The following is a 20,197-nucleotide window of genomic DNA, read 5'->3' as shown; positions in this document are numbered from 1 at the left end:
GAGAGAAGGAAGTAAGCCCAGGGACAAGATGCAGAGAAGCAGGTTTGGAGTAAGGAATAGTATTGTTAGTGGCCGGATGATGGAAGGAACAGCTGATGTCATCCACCTTCTTAGCAAAGTAGGTGGGTTGTGCCGGGTGGTGATAGTGTGAGTGGATGTTAAATGGGAGGTGGGGGGTGAGATGGGAAGGGAGAAGGTTATAAAGTGATGGTCAGATACAGGAAGAGGGGTAACAGTAAGGTTGGAGGTGCAGCAGGATCTGGTGAAGATGAGGTCAAGCAGGTTCCCTGCCTTGTGAGTCGGAGGAGATTGAGAAAGGGAGAGGTCAAAAGATGAGAAAATGTTAAGGAAGGACAGGGATTGCAATTTCTCTGGCTGGATGTTGAAGTCACCCAGAAGAATGAGTAGAGTGCCATTCTCAGGAAAGAAGGAGAGGAAGACATCCATCTCATCAAAGAAGTCACCAAGCTGACCAGGGGGGCGGTAGATTACCACAATGTTGAGCTTGATAGGTAGAGATACAGAAACCACATGGAATTCAAAAGAGGATATTGAGAGGTGTGAAAGAGGAGTGACAGTGTAGGTCCACTTGGGTGAAATGAGGAGTACAGTGCCTCTCCCACAGCCAGAGGCTCTGGGGGTGTGAGAAAAAGAATAAGCAGCAGAGAGGGATGCTGGGGTGGCAGTATTTTCAGGTATGATCCAGGTCTCGGTGAGGGCCAGAAAGTGGAGGGATTGAGATAGAGCATGGGCTGAGATGGTCTCAGTTTTCTTAACTGCCGACTTACAGTTCCAGAGTCCTCCAGCAATAGTAAGACAAGGACTGCTGGTGCAAATTGGGTAAATAAGATTACATGGGTTCCTACACCTGAAAATAGTGCCATGTCTATGGGGCCTATGAGCTGATGTTACAACAGGGATGGGAGAAAGACACATAGTGTAGCAGACAGGAAAGCAGTTAAGTGGGAAAGCAGTTAGGAAAGGTAGTTCCAAGAAACACTAGCCAACCGTAGCCGGATGTCCCTATTCTCTGGCCTACCCTCGATTGACTCCTGCAGATAGTGCACAGAGGCTGACAAGAGGCTGACGCTACAGCTGACTCTGTAAAAGACTGTCCCAAAAAGTACCAGTTCACCAGAGGAGCTCAAGCCACTTCCAGCAATTAACAACTACTTGAACACCAACTGGCCTTCCCCAGCCAAGCACTTTGAAATTTAACTGGTTTCACCTAAACTAGTTCAGCGAAACTACTCAGCACCAAACCAAACACTTTCAAATTAAACACTGATTTAACTAAAAGAAAGACAGCACAATAACAAACAAATAGCTCACCAAGTGCTGCTAGATCCCAACAAAAAGTGCTCTACTGGACCAAGGTGAGATAAAAACAGAAGATTCTACACTGCAGACAAAATGTTGAGAAGTCAAAATGTGTTTGTCCTAAGAAAGCTTCACAGACCTGCTACATTAGATCTGTGTTGTCCATATCACAGTAGTACTGGTAGAATTTGCTGGTGTTATAATGTTATAACATTAGCTAGTAAAGCATAGGCTAATATTGCAATCCAATAATGTTGCACCTTAGTTACATTTGTACATCCATACTGGTTAATTGCAGCTGGAAAGAACAGTCACAGGAGCTAGTAAATTGGTGGTCTAGTAAGCAAGCAGCTGACAAAAGAAAGGGATGGTTACTGTATTCAATACATAATAAAGGAAGAGATTTTTATTTGCTTTTTCAGGGTTTATTGCATGTACTCGCACTGGAGTAATCGTGCCCCAGGAATACCTGAAATGGGGAAATATCATCCAATTATACGGCAAACCATTTCTCCACATAGGAATTCTGCTTCTTTTTCAAACCTTGATGTCTTTATTATGTCCCAAAGGGTAACAAAACAACACAACTAAAGCCACAGGAAACTGAAATCTGTAATTTCTCTTCAAACGATATTAGAAAAGTCAGTGGCTGACTAAATGTCATCACTTTTACAGACTGGATCCCCCACAGTTTCATCTATATTGAATGTTGAATAAATAAGCAGGACTTTCTCTGTCAGGTCCCAGTCAGGAAGGATGGAGGTATGGTGGCATAGCCAGCAGACAGCTGGAGGAAAGATGACTGATGCAGGAGGAAACTGGGTGAGCCCACGCTTTCGTTTTTATACATGAGCGAATGAATGCAGGGTATTTGCAGGTTTCAGGAAATCAAAGACATTTTTTATGCTACCTGGTATTGAGGATTTAAGACCAATTTAACCACACTAAAGAAACAAAAATATGCCAAACACACTATTTGTTATCCATTTAAATTGCAGGCTATTAATTATGCAGCATTGACTGGAAATAACTAAGTAATATTCAAGTAAAATAGACGTAATAACTACTTATAGCGTTAGAATGACTGGTAATTACTGAGTAATATAATAATATGCCTCTTCCCCAAGACCACTGTTGGATCGCCGTTTTTTCTTTCCTCTGACTCACCTAGCTGGAGCCCTGCTACTGCTCTGGAGCCCAGCCGTGCTTCCTGGTGGTGAACACCAGACTTGTGCTCACCTACCTTCTCCCTGGTGGACTAGACGTCTCGGCCCTGGCTTCCCCACGTTGGCTCCACGGACCAACCTCGCCTCCAACTACTATCTCTCTTTTCTCTCCTGCCTGTCCAACCTCAAAATAAGAACTGTACTCCCCATGTGTTGTGTGTGTTAAAGAACATGGGCATCAAACAGAGCCTAAATCCTTGGCCAACACAGAACCACTTACCTCTGTTTTGTTTTCTCTCCCTGTTTTATCTACTGCACAGCCAGCCATGGACAAAGGAATTAAGACCCTGGTGGAGACAACGCTGGAACAGCAGAGAATCACCCTGGAACTGACTATGAATCTTGGGTGTGTCACCGAGGAGCTTATCCAGAGCCGCTGGGAGACAGCCCAGCGAATGCTGTTGCCGGAGCCATGAAAAGAAGTCCCCACGACCCTTGACGAAGTTGGACCAGAATGATGTGGAAGCGTACATACATACTGTTAAGTAATTGCTTCGAGAGAAGGCTAGGGCACTGCTGACTGGACAGATATTCTGGTTCTTAACAGGTGAAGCCCAGCGAGCCTAGAACTCCGACTATGAGACCCTGAAGATGGAAATTCTGGGTCTGGCTGTCTCCCGCAGCCGTTGCCCAGCAGTTTGGGGTTGTGGGGGCAGGAGTCAGCACCACGTCTCCGAGGAAGAGCAGGAGATCATTACGCACGGCTTGGCTCCAATTACGCACGGCTGGCGCACATCATAGCTAATTAGCGGCCCTTTAAAGGAGAGACAGCCAGCCTGGCAGGTAGACTGGTCTGGAGTGTCTTACAGACAATATCACAGCTAACCTTTGTACTTTCTTTGTTTGACCAGACTGAGAACTCTAATTCGGCTGCCTCTTCCCCAAGACCACCACTGGATCTTTGTTTCTTCTCTCCTCCTTGCCGCCCTGCAACACCACCGCCGCTCTCGAGCCCAGCTGTGCTTCTTGGAGGCAAATACCAAACTCTCACCTGTCCGTCCAACCTCACAATAAACACCCCCTGCAGGGGTAAAGAACTGCATTCCTTGTGTGTTGTGTGCTCTGTTCTGCCCCATGGTGCTAACCCGCACCTCAACAAAAAATAAATAAATCTGACCTGAAATTGTATTAGATAAGTGGAACTATCACACACTTTTGTAAACTTAAAGAGGTGCTAGAGTTGAAGGATTAACTACTTCAAAAAGGAAGAAAGCTTCCAGCCTCTATCTAGCCTACTGCTGCTAGTTAGTATGGAGTACTTTTGTATACATATGTGAATAATGTACATTGTCACTATTAGCATGTCTTTCTAAAATATGTAGTGTATTATTGTATGTATCCTACATTGTAAACAAATGAAAACCTAATGAAAAAACAGATTTCTGCACAGGTGCAGTCAATGTCTCTCCCCTCTGTGGAAGATAGATCGATGGAGATAGTGTGTGGAAGCTTTCTTCCTTTTTGAACTAATTTATTCTTTGCCTCCAGCACCTTTCTGAGTTTTCAAAAGTATGCAGTAGCTTGTCTTATCTAATACAATTACTAGTAAACACACCTTTTTATTTTTATTTTTTACCTTTATATTACTAGCACTTCAGTGCTATTTACCTATTATTGCATCTATTTTACTGGATATTGGATATTATAGAGATAGATAAATATTATTTATTATTTCCAGTCATTACTGTGTAATTAATGGCCTGTAATTTAAAGGGTTTACAAATATTTTGACTGAACATGGCTAATGAAAGTTGTGAAACTATAAATGAGCAGTATGAGAAAAAGGACACCAGGAAATTACCTGTTTCCGTGAAGTCGTATATCCTTGTCATATTGGATTAACTCTGTCCTGAATTAATATGAGTGGACATGCATGAGAGTCAAATTCAATGTGACCAACTGGAAGTACAAGTAATGTAATACAACATAAGAAAATAAAACTAATACAAAGAGTAAAAAAAGAGACAGAGAAGCAAGATTTTGTGCGTGTGTGCACTGCAGTTTTTGTACACCAGTGAGTGAATGGGTGTGACAGAGAGAAAGCAAATGCGTGTGCATATGTGTGCGTGTTTATGTCCGTTAACATGGACCAGTGGAGAGTGATTGATCATCAAGTTAGAACGGCGGTCTATGGCATTGAGTAGCAGCGCTTTCCATCATCAAGCCTGACAGCTGCTGATGAGGCAGACAGATGACTGATCAATTTGATCACTTTGTCAATTCACAAAATCTAATGTAGCCTTTCATTCGAAGTCAGAAATTCCCTGGCAGGGCGGAATTACGTCCTTGGTGGGTTCCAGCGGGCCAGCTTTGAAAAAAAGGGGCGAAACATGGACACTAGTAATGTGCACTAGTCTGTTTTCTCATGGTTGACTCTTCAGTGCGTAGTCTAAACCACTGATTCTCAACCTTTTTCATATCAAGGACCCCTAATTTAGTCCACATTAGAGCCACGGACCCCCATTTGATGAGATTTTGTCTCTTGGACCCAAATCGTAGAGTATTTTTATTGTTAGATATGATTTTGTCCAGAATTCCATGACTATCTGTATTGTAGGTAGAGAGATAACAGAGAAACTATGATCGAAAGTCATTCTTCTACATTCTCTAATTGGGTTAACTTCTTAAATAAAATAATGGTGAAGTTTAACAATTCATCAGTTTGCTGGGGACCCCCTGGAATGCCCTCAACGACCCCTGGTGGGCCCCAGACCCCACGTTGAGAACCACTGGTCTAAACTAATATGCACACATTCATGCCATAATTTACAAAGGCTAAAGCAGATCACCTTCTGCTCTCTATGGAGGGTTTTTTAAAAGATACCAGAAGCCCTCTAATGGCTGGTCTAATTCAGCTATTTGAGTTCCACATAGTTCACTCTGTTTTAATTACTTTAATGGCATATCTCAAGATAATAAAAAACAAAAAAACAATAAATATTATAATGGCTAAAGCCCTATTCGCACGGGACTAGTATTACCTGGGGACCTCTAGTAATTTGTAAAAACTGCGGAGGTCGTCTGTGATCTTAATCCCGTGCGAATCTGCCATATTCGTAATTTGTAAAGTAAAAATTCCACCGCAAATTACCTACCACATTTCGCAAAACGAGGTCATGTGATAATATTAGTCCCATGCGAATTGGCGTCTCAGTGATTTGGGGCCATTTTTTTTTTTCTTTTTCAAGGTTTTTTGTTTTCTCTGCGCCTTTTTTCTGCCTCTTTTCCGGTCGAGAATTATGGAGGCTGCGTTGGCAATTATAAATGAAAGTTTTGACAGCATTTTGGGTGCAAATTCAGGAGGCTCATCTCGCTACACAGCATGGAGACCCATTCACAGAAAGAGCAAGCTCAAATCCATCAGAGGAGCGAAATCTGATGACGAGATGGATGACATGGCAGCATGCGGCATAATTCTTTTTATCTTTCAACAGGCTCAACAGTTATTATGTGGTATTAAGAGTAACGTTAGGCCTATAGCTAGTGACCAGACACTTTCAAATCAATATTTCTCCAAAAATAGTGTACAAACAAGCCAGGTGATTCATATCATAATTCAAGGTTAATATATCCGGGGGATGTCAGTAAATTCGAGTAAAATACAGACTTCGCTTATCCCGTGCGAATGTAATTTCTAAATCACATGAGGTCCCCAGGTAATACTAGTCCTGTGCGAATAGGGCTTAAATTGCAAAAGTTGTCGATCCCCACAAACGATTATTTGAATATTTGGTTTTTTGGACTTCAGACATGTTTGATTGATAATAGCAGGTAGGCTACTGAAGCTGGTCCTTGTGCTCAACCAGCTTTTACAAATTCTTATTACAAAATGCAGGTGAGGCAACACTTTCCACAAAAAAAGCAGAATAATGTGAATGCACACTAAGGATTCAGCAGCACTGAATGAGGCAGGACAGAAAGCTCTGTCCTGCCTCATTGGAAATATGTCTGGAATAATTTCCAGACATGCTCTAACAGACATGCTCCTACACATGTATGCACACACATCAGAATAATGTTGAGACATGGTCTCTCTCTCACTCATGCACACGCACACACACACACACACACACACACACACACAAACAGAGTGGAGGGGATCAGTTCCAGAGTATGCCCCAGAGCAGCAGTTTTAAAACATTCACAAAGAGAGGATTTACAGCATCTCCTCCTGCCTGGAATAGCAAGAGAAAAAACATGACTACTATCAGAGTACAACCCCATAACAGTTTCCTCTCCACTGGAAACAAGACTGCTAATACTGACACTCCTGCACTCTCAATTACAGACAAAAATCAAATGTCATACATGTCCATATCAGACATAAATATATACACACCAGACCACATGCAGCTGTTTGATCAGCTTAGCACACTGATCCTGGCTTTAGGTTCCCCTTTGTTAAACAACATTTTTAAAGTGGAAATGTCCACCAGCTTCCTACATGTTTTCAGTTTTCAAATACCATATTTTTCCTTGCAGAATTTTTACACATTGCCGGTTAATCGCTCATTCTTTTACACCTTTGACTATTTGTTAATAATACAACTAATACTTAATTAGCTACACAGACTCGCTCCTGGAAATTCTTATTATCATTACCCATACTTTTTCATACTTTGTCTGAATGAGCTTCATAGCATGCATAAATATTGTTTCTATATGAGATCTTATCTTTGCATGGATTTTAGTAAATCAATGGCTGTTACGCTTTGGGCCAATTATTAATGCAACACATTAACAGCTCACAGAAGTGACGCTTGGCAATGTCTCAGGTTATATGTGAAGTTTGTTAATTGGGCTGAGACATATGAGTTTTTCCGGTGGAAGAATAGAAGGGTTCAGGTTCCTGGTGACAACTGTCATGACATCTTCTTACAAATATATAGTTTCAGCTCAAAGCTCTTCTACCTCCAGCTCTCAGAAAGGCCGATACTTCTTTTCACTGAATGACTAGTACATCGGATGATCAATGTTTAATTCAAATTCTCCCTTGGATTTAACCACAGGCTTTTTATTCACAAAGAAAAGCAGGAAATACCTCTGGTTTTAAGCCAGGACATGTTGCTACTAGAAACTGAAATACTGCTGCTTTTTTCTTGATCTTATCATTCTCATATCTCCCCTTTGACTGTAGAATAAATCCTTATGTAATCCTATTAATTGCTAAGATTCACAGTTCAATAGAAAACATTGAGCAGTGGCTCAATGAAACATGGCTTCAAAAATACAGGAGACTAATATTAGAATACTGCAGACCAACTCAGCCCCCTGAAACAACATAGTATCTATGACAATTAGATACAACCAGGGGTAGAACTTAAATGGCAAATAAGGCAGAAAAATGTTGCTGCACTGCTCTCTATGGGTTGAAACTTTCAAGCATGTTGCACTTCTGGCCACACCCCAATTGGTGATGTCACAGCTGGTGTTTTGCATCAGCTGTCAAAGGCAAAATACCTGCTTTGACATCACTGGACATTTTAGGACGTTTGACGTTTAGGACAATAAAATGTCTCAAGTGACGATGGGGTGTCTCACAAATGACAAATGAACTTTCATTGCGTATAGACATAATGAACAAAGACAAAATAATGAAATATTCATAATGTTATTAATACTTAAAATCATTGTAATAATTGTTTTTAAATCGTTCTACAATGTTTTCTTTTTAGAAATTAATAAAACAACACTTTCAGACATTTTGCAAAAATTATTATCACAGCAGAAGGATTGTGTGGGCATGGCTGTGGATGAGGGTATGACTGCCAGCAACTGTCCATTATTTACTGCTCCTGTAACCGCCATTGTCAAATACAGTTAGCTAGGTAAGTCACAAATAATAGTAAAAATCGATATGTATGAGCCACAACGATCTATATGTATGAGCCACAACAAGCCATGGGATCTGATGTGGATGAGGGGTTTTCTGTACCTAGCAGAGTTCTACAGGGGAGTGTCTACAGAAGAAGAACGGGACACAAGTTGTAAAGTTATTGCATTTATACTTCCGCCCACAACTACTCTGCAAAAAAAAATGGAGCAATCCAACTTATTTTGCCAGAATTATCCGAAAATGTATTTTTTTGTGTTGAAAGTAAATTTTTGAAAGTGGAACTGTTTTCTACTTGTGTTAATTTATTGGAGATTACAAATTTATGGCATTTTATAAATTTATCTAGGGACTAAAAATTAGCATTGGTTCCATGTATCATGGTACCTAATCTTGGGTGCTACACAGGAGAGGGACAAAAGAACTACTTTGCTACTACAGCGTGGTCACCTTAAAACTAAGACTGCTGCACATGATTGGTTAGTGGTAATTACTGATGAAAAATATCTTAAACTGCAACAGATTATTATCATAGCTGTAAAATAGTGTTCAAGGATATGAAATTTACCACAGTGATGACAGCTGAGCTGTTACTATGTTGTGCAACCAAGTGACATTTACACATACAATTTACAATTACAACAATTTCACATTTGGCAGACGCTTTTATCCAAAGCGACTTACACATGAGATTTGCATACAACACAAGCAAGTTTCTAGATAGGAGAGAACAACGAGAGTAAGTGCTATAGAACTAAGTTCTGGTCCAACAGGACAAAGGTGCTACGAGACAGTGCAACAAGCTAAGTTCTGGTCCAACAGGACATAGGTGCTACGAGGGAGTGCTACAAGGTAGTGCTATGAGGTAATGCGTAGAGTGCATCAAATTTTTTTTTTTTTTTTTTTTTTTTTTTTATGAAAGGAGGTATTCGCTAAAGAGCTGGGTCTTTAGCCTTTTCTTAAGGATAGAGAGGGATTCTGCGGATCGAATGGAGTTTGGCAACTCGTTCCACCACCGGGGAACCACATCTGTTGTTTTAATAATTTTGGCATATTTAAAACTGACTACAATTTAAATCAATATAGATTTATATCTGAAATGGCGTGATCACAATGAGCGTAACAATGAGCCTGTAAATAAAAAAAATCAAAAATACTTATTTTTCCCGCAGCTTTGCCAACTGCTTATTTTGTCCCGATAGACAGGGACAAAAGCAGTGCGGTCCAATTAGATTGGAAATTTTTATTTATATAAAAAAATGATTGTTGCTGATGTTAGAGCACGTGTCAGTTGTTTATAGATGGCTAATCTGCCTCTATTGATCTTTGAGTAATTAGGAACAAATCAAAAGGTGCTTTTTTGTCCCAGCTCCTCTGTTTGATGCAGGTTACCTGGTTTGCTAACCCTGCAAATGAGTGGGCAATACTTGCCCAAAAACTAAAGGCCTAGTTATACTTCTGTGTCAAATTGCTGCCGTTGCTACACTGTAGGTGTCTATGGTGGTGTGAGCATTTATGGTTCTGACCCCCAAAACACTACATGGAAGTGTTGTGCTGTTAGCATGGAAGTAATAACAGAAAAAGTAGTAGCAGTGTTTACATTCTCTGAAACTCCTGTTCTGGGATTTTTCTCACCACGAATTCAGTGACATCTGGTAGTCTTTATAATTCAGAGGTGAAGCTTCCTACAAATTCACATATCTGCAGTCCTCCTCAGCTCGTCTGTTCGATCTGCTCCATGTTGACTTCACGATCAGCGTACATCAACCAGATACAGGCAGGAGGAAATCCAAAGCAGATCTACGGCATAGCTTCAGCTGTACTTTGACAGCATATCAGGGTTCCTACACATTTTCAATTAAACAATTCCATACTTTTTCCAGACCTTGATTTGTTTTGAAGATTTGTTCTGGTGTTCAGTATGATTTAAGCAGATAGACATCTTGCCCCTGCTAACTAGGTCATATCACTGTATAGATGAAGATTGTTCTTCACAGCGACAAATATCAGAATATGTGAGATGATTGGCAGGGTTCCTACACGGTTTCCATTTTAAAATTCCATATTTTTCCCAGACCCTATGTTCTTGACTGGATTTGAATTTGGTCAGTATTTGATATAATGCATGCTGACAGCAGCTGGGTAATAAGAGCGTCCCTCTATCTGAACATTATTCTTCACCTCACAAAAACTGTGGACTCAAAGTGGGTCTACAACAACATAAAAGCTAGAATTATGTGTGTATCGGACCTGAACTGCAACATTTTCCATACTTTTCCAGACATTTTTTCAAATTCCCAAACTATTCAAGACCTGGAAATGATCAAATTCATTTTAAATACTTTTCCAGACTTCCCAGACCTGCGTAGGAACCCTGGCATAAATTACCCGTAACTACTCAAACAAGTTACCTTTCAAAGTCAACTGCCAAGCTAATTATAGCGATTAACCACATCAAATGCTGGGAGGCAGGGAACCAGCTAACCAGCTAGACTGGCTAGTTGGTTATGCATTAGTTATTAATATCTTACTTATGACATAAATTTAAAATCTGTGCACAGCAGTGGCAGTGACAACTGCTGATTCGCGGATCTCACAATGAAAGGTGTGTTTAAATCCATTTTGCCTTACCTCCCAGGCTTATTCACTCCATTCCAATTGCAAACAGCACAGAAAACAACTCTGGCGGGTTGTAATCCTGTCAGTGAGGGTAATCCATTACAGTGAACAAGAAGCCAATATAGCGGGGTTGTGTCTCTTTGCATCCTTCAATACTGCAGTAACGCTGACCCTGCCACAGTAGAGTGACATGTCAATCAAAGTTTTTGATTAATGCGTTGCAAAAATAATTCTAAATACTAATTAATGCGCTAATGCACTGTGATAGACTGTATGCAAATGAGCCTCCTCGCTGACATAGAGGAGCCTATTTTCCAGAAGTTGCTGAAAGACAACAAAGTGGGTGGCGCACTTCAATAGACAAAAAAAAAAAAAAGACACCAGGATGTTTTATTTTCAGACACTAAAGCAGGCAGCGAGCAGCTGGATAGGCAGAATACATGAGGAAAGAGTGAGAGAAGCACACAGATACACTGCTGCCTATAGTGTTTCTATAGAGAGCCTAAGTCCCTCCCTCCTAAGTATAAGACAGCAGACTCAGATAGCAGTAGTATTATACACAGTCTGGAAGGTAGACAGTAAGAACGGATTTAAACTGGTTTAGGATAGTTTTAGTACAGTGGGGGCTAACGTTGACGCCATGCCTGCGTGTTTCCTATGTTTCCTTCCATGTCGGTGTGACATATATTGTGCGAGATGAGAGATGTAGTTCACTGAGCGGTTTCACACAAAACTAAACGTTACTTTACTGTTTTACGACAAACTGCGACTTTCTTGACTTGCAAAAGTATCTTTTAAATTGACAAAACATCATATGTGTAATTCATGGCACAATTCACACAGGATCAAACAATCATTTGTCTCTCGCCGTTGACTACCGTACATATTTTTTCCGAAATAAGGTCCCATGGGGGACAGCGGAAGGGGAGGGACTTAGGCTCTCTATAATCATTCAGTGGGTGGTGGGCGGCGTGTTTGGACGTTTCTGTTTCGGAGAGCCACATTTTCGAACTGCACCGTCCTACCCAAACAAAAGCCCCCTCCAAACTTCAGAACACTTCTGAAACCCTCTCAGAACTAAGCATGAATCAAGCTTTACTCTATTACTACTACATTCCCACACGTTGCTGTACTTGTAGCCTTTGTTTTGAAGGTTTGCATGCGGGCTCGTCATCCTCAATTCAGCATTCAACAGTATCGATATTGTTGAGAGATTGGATAATAAAAGAACATCAGCACATATGAATTTTATTCAGTAATAATAGATTGATATTATCATTCAGTCATTTTGGGCATATTCAATGTACTGAGATATTCTAAATTTACCACAATTCTCAATTATCTTCAGTAGCAAGTGGTTTAATTCAACCATTCATCTGTGATTGGGGGGGCTTGATAATCCCAACGACATAGCTGCTGTCACCAACCTTAAATCTCTAACATGCAATCCAGTTGTTACCTGGTTTATCAGCACTAAGACTAGTCACATCAGACACTAGTTGGTAAATGTGATGAATATCCACAATATCCAAATGAGAGTTTCAGTAATATTTAATTTTTCTATTCACCAGAAGTTAGAGCTACGTCATTTAAAACAACATTATGTATGATTTTTATGTAAAACTGTCTTATCAGCCTAAATGACAAAGCGGGGCTGCCAAAGAGAAGAGAGTCCCATCCCCACTAATTTAGACACCGTAGATTCACCCAAATTAAATTCTGGCATGAATCGTAGAGTGAAATCCAAAAGTGTCAGCAGTGAGCGAGTACTCCGTCCAGAGAAATCTTTTGCCTCTCTCGTCCCCATCGTATCAAGTTTCACAGACTGGCCAGGGCTTTATGCAGTTTACTGACTGTGGGGTTGATCAGTCCAGTGTAGGAAAAACTATCTATCTTTACTCTGAGCAGGAAAATGCAGATGCTAAATGAAAAGGGTTAAGAGAAGACTGTGTGTGTGTGTGTGTGTGTGTGTGTGTGTGTGCGTGTGTGAGTTGGTACTTACTACTTGTATGTCTCTGAGCGGACGTACTCGAAGACGTGGGAGACGCCCAGCTGAAACTGGTCGGCAATAGGAGTCACCCAGGGATTATTCTCTGCTTTAAAGACCTGTTTAGGACCAGTCAGATCCAGGTTACCTAGGGAAATATAGACACAGACATTGAGAGATGAATTGATTTGAATTTAATTGTCACTGAATGTTTCTCTATTATAATATTGCGCAACATTGATATTTATTGATTTTTGTTTAATTACTACTGGTCACCTGTTTATGTTTATCATATTACCTGAATTGATACATCACATAGACACAGAAAGAGAGGAAGTCGTGAGGAGAGAGAGAAAAGAGATAGTGGGATAGATGCTAAACTGTTATGTTGTCACACACATACCATTTCAATTCTACACTCATGAATCTGTAGCTTTGTAGGCCTCTTGTTGTTACAATGTGACTTTTCATTCATTTCATTTCATTCAACAGATTTCTAAAACACGTAGAGGGGGTGATGTTGATCAGAGACTGCTTAAATCTGAATGTAAATGGATTTTCTATATGAAGACACTACATCCAGAGGGTCTTAATGAAGAGTTGTCTCTCTTGTGCTTTCTGTAACCCCTTGACTATCTCTCTATTTGTCATAGATTATTACTTGTAGCTACAATAGGCAGCTATACTTGTATAGCTGCCTATTGTAATATGTATTTATGGAGTAAGTCCTGTATGTGAATTGCATCTAACATTGTTCTATAAGCCAACCTATTTCTTCTTAGTAGATAGTATAACAATGTTTGATCTATTCTTAATCTATGATTATCTGTATATATATTTTTGTATGGGTTGTGTGTATTTCCTTGTAGGCCTCTTGGCCACAATATGGCTAATGGGCTGATTGACTGATTGATTCCACCCATCAGCCTCATTCCTATTGGCTACCGCTAATAGGCTGGTTGCCTATTTAGAGCCAACATGAAAAACATGGAAGTAGTGCTGATGATGGTCTGAGGACCGAAACGTTCACCTTTTTTTCTCACTTAGTCACTTTTTTTCATTATGTAAATAAATCATCTATTTTTGCATCCAATGAGCCTCAATAGTTTTTGTCAGTGTGCGGGCTTTTTCTGATTACATTACAATGTGACTTTTGTCATCAGTTCACACAGGGACACACACCCCATTTACACTGAGCCACTTCATGCGTCTTGAGCAGATCGGATAGCCATCCGATCAGCTCAAGACGCAAAAAAGCCAAGTGTAAATGCAACCAAGACACACTGGAGAAAACCACCTTCGGAGGTGGTTTGAGACGCATTGTATCCTTAAGTTTGCCAAGTGTAAATGCATCGGTCAAGACACATACGGCAACCGTCAACTCCTCCCAAACGGAAAAACGTCTCTCAACAATGCCCTTAATGAATACTCATGCATGTAAATGTGCTTGCCATTCCATTCTCTGTGTGAGAAAATGGCAAAGACGGAAAAGAGAAATTTCCCTGGTGGCTTCAGTTCGGGCGTCACCAACGAAATAAAGTTTGAGTGGCAGCAAGACACAGCAGCAATTAATGCCGCCAGCTCCAAGAGCCGGACCGTTTATAAAGCTAAAACTAAAAATATATATGAAGGTATAAAGGTTGACGCCAAGAAGCTCATTGCGGTGGTGGAGAGCTGGCTGTAGAGGACGGCTGTGCACCAAGCATCTCCAATGCGCCCCGGCCGTGCGCCACAAAACCATAACACATCATTAATTTATAACCTTATGACATTAAATCCAATTGCTTAACACCTTGAATTTGTTGCAATTATTTGGAACAAATTTGGGCTCTGCTAAAAGACTGTAATGCACTTTTTTCAGACTAATTTACACCATATGAGCCTATAATGAAACGTAGATACTTTTTGGACAAACGATAGGCAACAAAGACACTGTTTAGTTGTAGACATTCTTCTGACACGGAATATTATTATTAGAGGGATTTCTAATTTGCTGTAGAGTAGGCCTGGAAATGAACTGCGTAGTAAAAGCTATTTTCACTTTATTTCACTACTTTGCCATCAAAGTCGCCGTTCCCCACTGTCTCCAAAATATGCGTACTCATGGGTCAGTTTCTGTAGCGGTACATACAGTCTCACTATAAGTGTTTTTTTTTTTTTTTTATAATCTGTGTGAAGTAGCACTTGCCGTCTAACTTGAAGAATACACAGAAATGCATACAAAAGCAGAATTTCTGTGGCACCTGCCATCTCCACATTTGCATTTGGAAAGCAGGGAGAGATTTCTATCTGGCTAACGGACACGCAATGATGTGGCCAAGTGTAAATGGAATGTGGATAAATCATATTCTTGGCAAAGCGTCGCATGAAATGACAAGTGTAAATGGGGCCACAGACCTGGATTCTGTTCACATTCGTGTTTGATCTTCAAAACCAGATCTGGATTCTGTTCACATCATTGTTCAGCCCCATTTACACCTGGTATTAAAATGCAATCTGTACATGCCATCTGGATGATGAATTTATATGTATTTATATGTGTTTATGTTGTGTACATTATGTCCACATTGTGATCGGATCTCATTTTTTGCATGCACTATTTAAAGCAGGTGTAGGGTCATATATGTGATACTGTACAGCCTGGATTTACTTGAGGAGGAGGAGGGTCAGTTCAGGTCAGTTCAGTTTAGTAGTTTAGAGCAGTGTTTCCCAACCCAGTCCTCAAGGACCCCTTTTCCTGCAAGTATTGGTTCCAGCTCTACTCTCGCGCACCTGATCCAGTTAAGGTCTTAATGCTGATTGGTAGAGACAGATCTACCTGAACAAAGCAGCATGAAAGTGTGTAGGCCCCAGTGGGATCAGGTGTGCAAGAGTAAAGATGGAATAAAAACTTGCAGGACAGGGGGTCCTTGAGGACTGGGTTGGGAACCACTGGTTTAGAGGGCAATGTGGTTGGCAGCAAAATCCATCACAAACAACAATAATGAATGTTCAGTTGCTTTTCATTCAAGGTAATCTATAGTGGATAGCAGAGGAAGAATAGGGAACTCTCCATATAAAGGGTGATTGAGAAAATAGCAAGTAGGCCTACTGTTACAACATATCTATCATGTTTTGTCTGAAGTGCCCTTCAGACGCGAGTGCTTGTGAGTAGTGGGTTGGAGGAGTAAGAGAGGAGACGAGAGGCTAGTGCATGTGTAATAGTACTAATGCTGCTGCAATAACTGAATAATCGAGTGATTGCAATTGCATGAGCTAAGAGCAATTTTTTTGTGAACATTGTTTTGTTTTCACCTTAAGGATTGTCCTCTTCCATATTAAAAAAAAACACATATATACTATATATATATATACACTCACCGGCCACTTTATTAGGTGGATGCTCGTTAACAGCCTGCTCCTCCAAACAGCCAATCATGTGGCTGCAGCTCAATATATAAAGCATGCAGACGTGGTGAAGTGGTTTCGTTATTTTATGTTTCATTGTTCTCTGTTTTCTAACATTTTAACATGAAAAAGCCAAGAATAATAAAGGCTTTTTAACTTTACACAGAAGAGAGGGGCTTGGATTTTTTCTTCTTTTTTCCTCTACATATGGTTTAACACAATTAGAGAATGTAGAAGAATGACTGCTTTGATCATAGTTTCACTGTTGTCTCTCTACCTACAATACAGATAGTCATGGAATTCTGGACAAAGTCATATCTAACAATAAAAATATTCTCAGATTTGGGTCCGAGAGACAAAATATCATCAAATGGGGGTCTGTGGCCCTAATGTGGACTAAATTAGGGGTCCTTGATATGAAAAAGGTTGAGAATCACTGATCTAAGAGACTGAGCGGTCTGACTGTTGGTTCAGCAGCTCAGAAACAGCTGACCTCCAGGGATTTTCACACTACAATCTGTAGAGTTTACAGAGAAAACAATGTGTTAATGAGAGGTCAGAGGAGAACAGGCAGACTGGGTCAAGCTAACAGAAAGGCCACAAACGCTCCAATAACAGCTCAGTACAACAGTGGAGTGCAGAAGAGCATTTCACAACACAAAATGAGCTACACAACAGATGACCAGGCGTACCTAATAAAGTGGCCGAGAGTGTATATACCTTATTTCCTCTAATATTGGCCCGGGCCTTTATTTACCTCAACTGCAGAGGGTACCAGGCCTTTATTGGAGGCAGGCTTAAATCAGAGACAGGCCTTTATTTCTAATTCCCTCTGTTTGATAAGTATATTTGCTCATATTTTAGTACGAAGCCTCCCTGTTTTCTGATCCGCTTCTGTTGGGGTTCGTTAGGTAGCCGTTTTTTTGTTACTGCAATGCACTACCGATAATTACGGTAATCGACGACGGCGATGTGTGAGTGTGTGTTGGGTGTGTGGTTGTTTGTGTGCTCAGTACCAAGCTCAGGGGGCAGGACAGTCAGTCTGTTGCCCTGGATGTGAAGCTCCTTAAGCTGAGCCAAGTCCCCGATCTCCTTCGGCAACGAGATCAGATCATTATCCCTCAGACTCAACTAGACAGGCAGACAAACAGACAGAAGAAACACGTAAAAAAAAAAAATTCAAAGATTAAAAAAAATTATAATCACAAGCATTATGCTAACAATTCACAATTAAGTACAATAACTACAACAATACTTTAGGTGACTTAAGGGAATAGTTCACCCAAAAATGAAAATGCAGTCATTATCTACTCACCCCCATGCCAGCTGAAACTTGGGTGAAGTTTGTTAGTCCATACAGCTCCTTCTCCAAAACAATTGAAGTTGCTGGGGACCTGACTTGACTTCACGGTTCAAAAAATAATGGAAAATAACCATCAAATGGCTCCATGCAGCTCGTCCACCATAATGCAAGTCTCCGGAAGCCAAACAATCCCAAAATGAGTTGAAAAGGCCAACATTTACACCATTATTTAGCTGAAATCACCACTCCAGCTGTAACTACATGTGTAACTCTTCCTTAAATTAGCAGAAACAAGACTTCCGGTTTGGCCGTTTAGCCTTCAAAATAAAAGTGTGAGATTTGAAAATAGGTAGAAATACTGTTTTAAACCAATTACTTTGTATTTAATCGTCAAATCCAATAAGTGAGCACCCATATTAATGTTTGATGTAAAAATAATGATGCCATAAAATGTGCCATTTTTAACTATACATGCTGCATGTATTACACTGTGCAGAATACATACAGAACAGAGACTTAAGTACATTACATTACATTATGCTTTTCTCCAAGCGACTTACAATAAGTACATTTAAGTACACTTAAGTGGTCATCAAACATTAATATGGGTGCTGACTTATTGGATTTGACAATTAAATACAAAGTAACTGGTTTTAAAACAGTATTTCTACCTGTTTTCAAATCTTGCGCTTTTATTTTGAAGGCTAAATGGCCAAATCAGAAGTCTTGTTTCTGCTAATTCGAGCTAGTTTTACCTATCGAGGCCGGGGTGCGCGCAAACACGACGTAACAGCTAGAGTGGCAATTTCAGCAAAGTAATGGTGTAACTGTCGGCGTTTTCAAGTCAATTTGGGATCGTTTGGCTTCCGGAGACATGGATTATGCTGCATGGAGCCATTTTAGGGTTATTTTGCGTTATTTTTTTAACCGTGAAGTCAGGTCAAGTCAGGTCCCCAGTAACTTCAGTTGTTTTGGAGACGGCTTCTACACCATTCCGCTGTGGAGCTCAGGGCGCTGTATAGACTAACAAACCTCACCCGAGTTTCAGCTGGCATGGGAGTGAGTAGATAATGACTGAATTTTCATTTTTGGGTGAACTATTCCTTTAAGGACTGATTCTGATTCTGATTCTGTTGGTACTGAACAAGCCAGGGAGAACAGTGGTATTTCCTCTGCAACCTGGCACAGTGTTGCTGAGGTTTGCTACCACACCTTTTCCCAGAACTATACAGAAGTATCCAGAATCTGGACACATCTCATGCTACATGTTACTTACTGGAACTGTTTCTTCATTTGAAAAATGTTCTGAAATATACATAGTTTTGGACTGGACAAGACTAATCTGAAAAGTTTTGTATTGCCATTCCCATGCACGAAAATACATGGGAAGGTGAAAGAAAAAAAGAAAGAAAGAAAGAAAGAAAGAAGGTACTTTTTAACAGAGTGATCCAATATGAATATACTGCACAATATACCGTATTTTTATTGTCATTGTGATATGAATTTCTGCGATAAACACATAAAGACTGCGATATCAAGTGTAAAAAATGTGTGCATCTACATTGTACATTACAGTAACACGTTTGTGACGCCTTGCGTCAGACACAAGTCAGACGTAGTAGCCTTGTCGAGTCGACAATGTAAACAGATTCAATTCCAAAAGAATAAACAAAGGCCACGTGAAAACGCAAAATTAATGAACCTTCTCCAAATGAAAATGTCAGTGTAGAGGCAGAAGATGTGGTACCAAAAAAGGGAAGTTCATCCGTCATTTGGCAATATTTTGGGTATCGAAGAGATGACCTCTCTCAAGCACAAGTTTTGTGTAAAATATGTTGAGCCGTGGTGGCTACAAGTGGAGGGAGCACTACCAACTTATACCATCATTTAAAACACAACCATAAGGGGGTTGTACAAGGTGATACCCTATGAGAGATCATCCCAGCGCCATAAATAAATAACAGAGACCATCACATACTACTTAGGAAAAGACATGGTGCCGAGTTATACTGTTGGCAAAGACGAACATGTTTCTCAGTCAGCGTCCCCGAAATGTATGGGAAATGTTGAACTAGTGTAGAATCTGAACTGAAGCAAGTTGAATTTTTTGCTACTACGACAGATCTTTGGTCTAGCAGGACAGCAGAGCCCTACATATCCCTCAGTCTACTCTGGACGCATCAGGTCAGCAGCACGTCAGCAACAGGTGTTGAGCCCTGCATTTGTGTCTACACTGGTTCTGTTTTAGTTGCATTTTAGCCGCGCATTCAAAAGCGTGAAATCAAGAACAAAGTCTCAAAATACACTAGCAGAAATTGAAATACATCACTGATATGGGTAAATAAGCCTAGTTCCTATGTAGGATATATACGTATAATCAACACATAAGTCACTGAATACTAAATTAACCTTTCTCCATAATGCAGCATCAGTGCTCTCACATAGATATAGCTGCATAGCCAACTATTCATACAAGTACTATTATTTCTGTTACTTAAAGGGGGGGTATCTTTTGCTTTTTC

General features: G+C 40.4%; 1 protein-coding gene across 1 annotated transcript in view; it reads right to left on the bottom strand.

Moving 5' to 3' along the window:
* The window catches only part of rsu1 (Ras suppressor protein 1), an 86,704-nt gene that overhangs the window by 40,772 nt on the left and 25,735 nt on the right, over nucleotides 1-20,197 (bottom strand). The window contains exons 7-8 of the mRNA XM_071527626.1: nucleotides 17,389-17,503; nucleotides 13,001-13,133 (exon numbers count right to left, since the gene is read on the bottom strand). Coding sequence (XP_071383727.1) covers nucleotides 13,001-13,133; nucleotides 17,389-17,503 — 248 coding nt within the window. The remainder of the gene's footprint in view (nucleotides 1-13,000; nucleotides 13,134-17,388; nucleotides 17,504-20,197) is intronic.

Source organism: Centroberyx affinis, unplaced genomic scaffold (assembly GCF_046629955.1).
Source record: "Centroberyx affinis isolate AG114_WGS23_722 - 3 ecotype Tasmania unplaced genomic scaffold, CSIRO-AGI_Caff_v1 ptg000113l_1, whole genome shotgun sequence".
NCBI classification, from domain to species: Eukaryota; Metazoa; Chordata; class Actinopteri; order Beryciformes; family Berycidae; genus Centroberyx; species Centroberyx affinis.
This window is presented reverse-complemented; position numbering and strand designations above follow the sequence as displayed.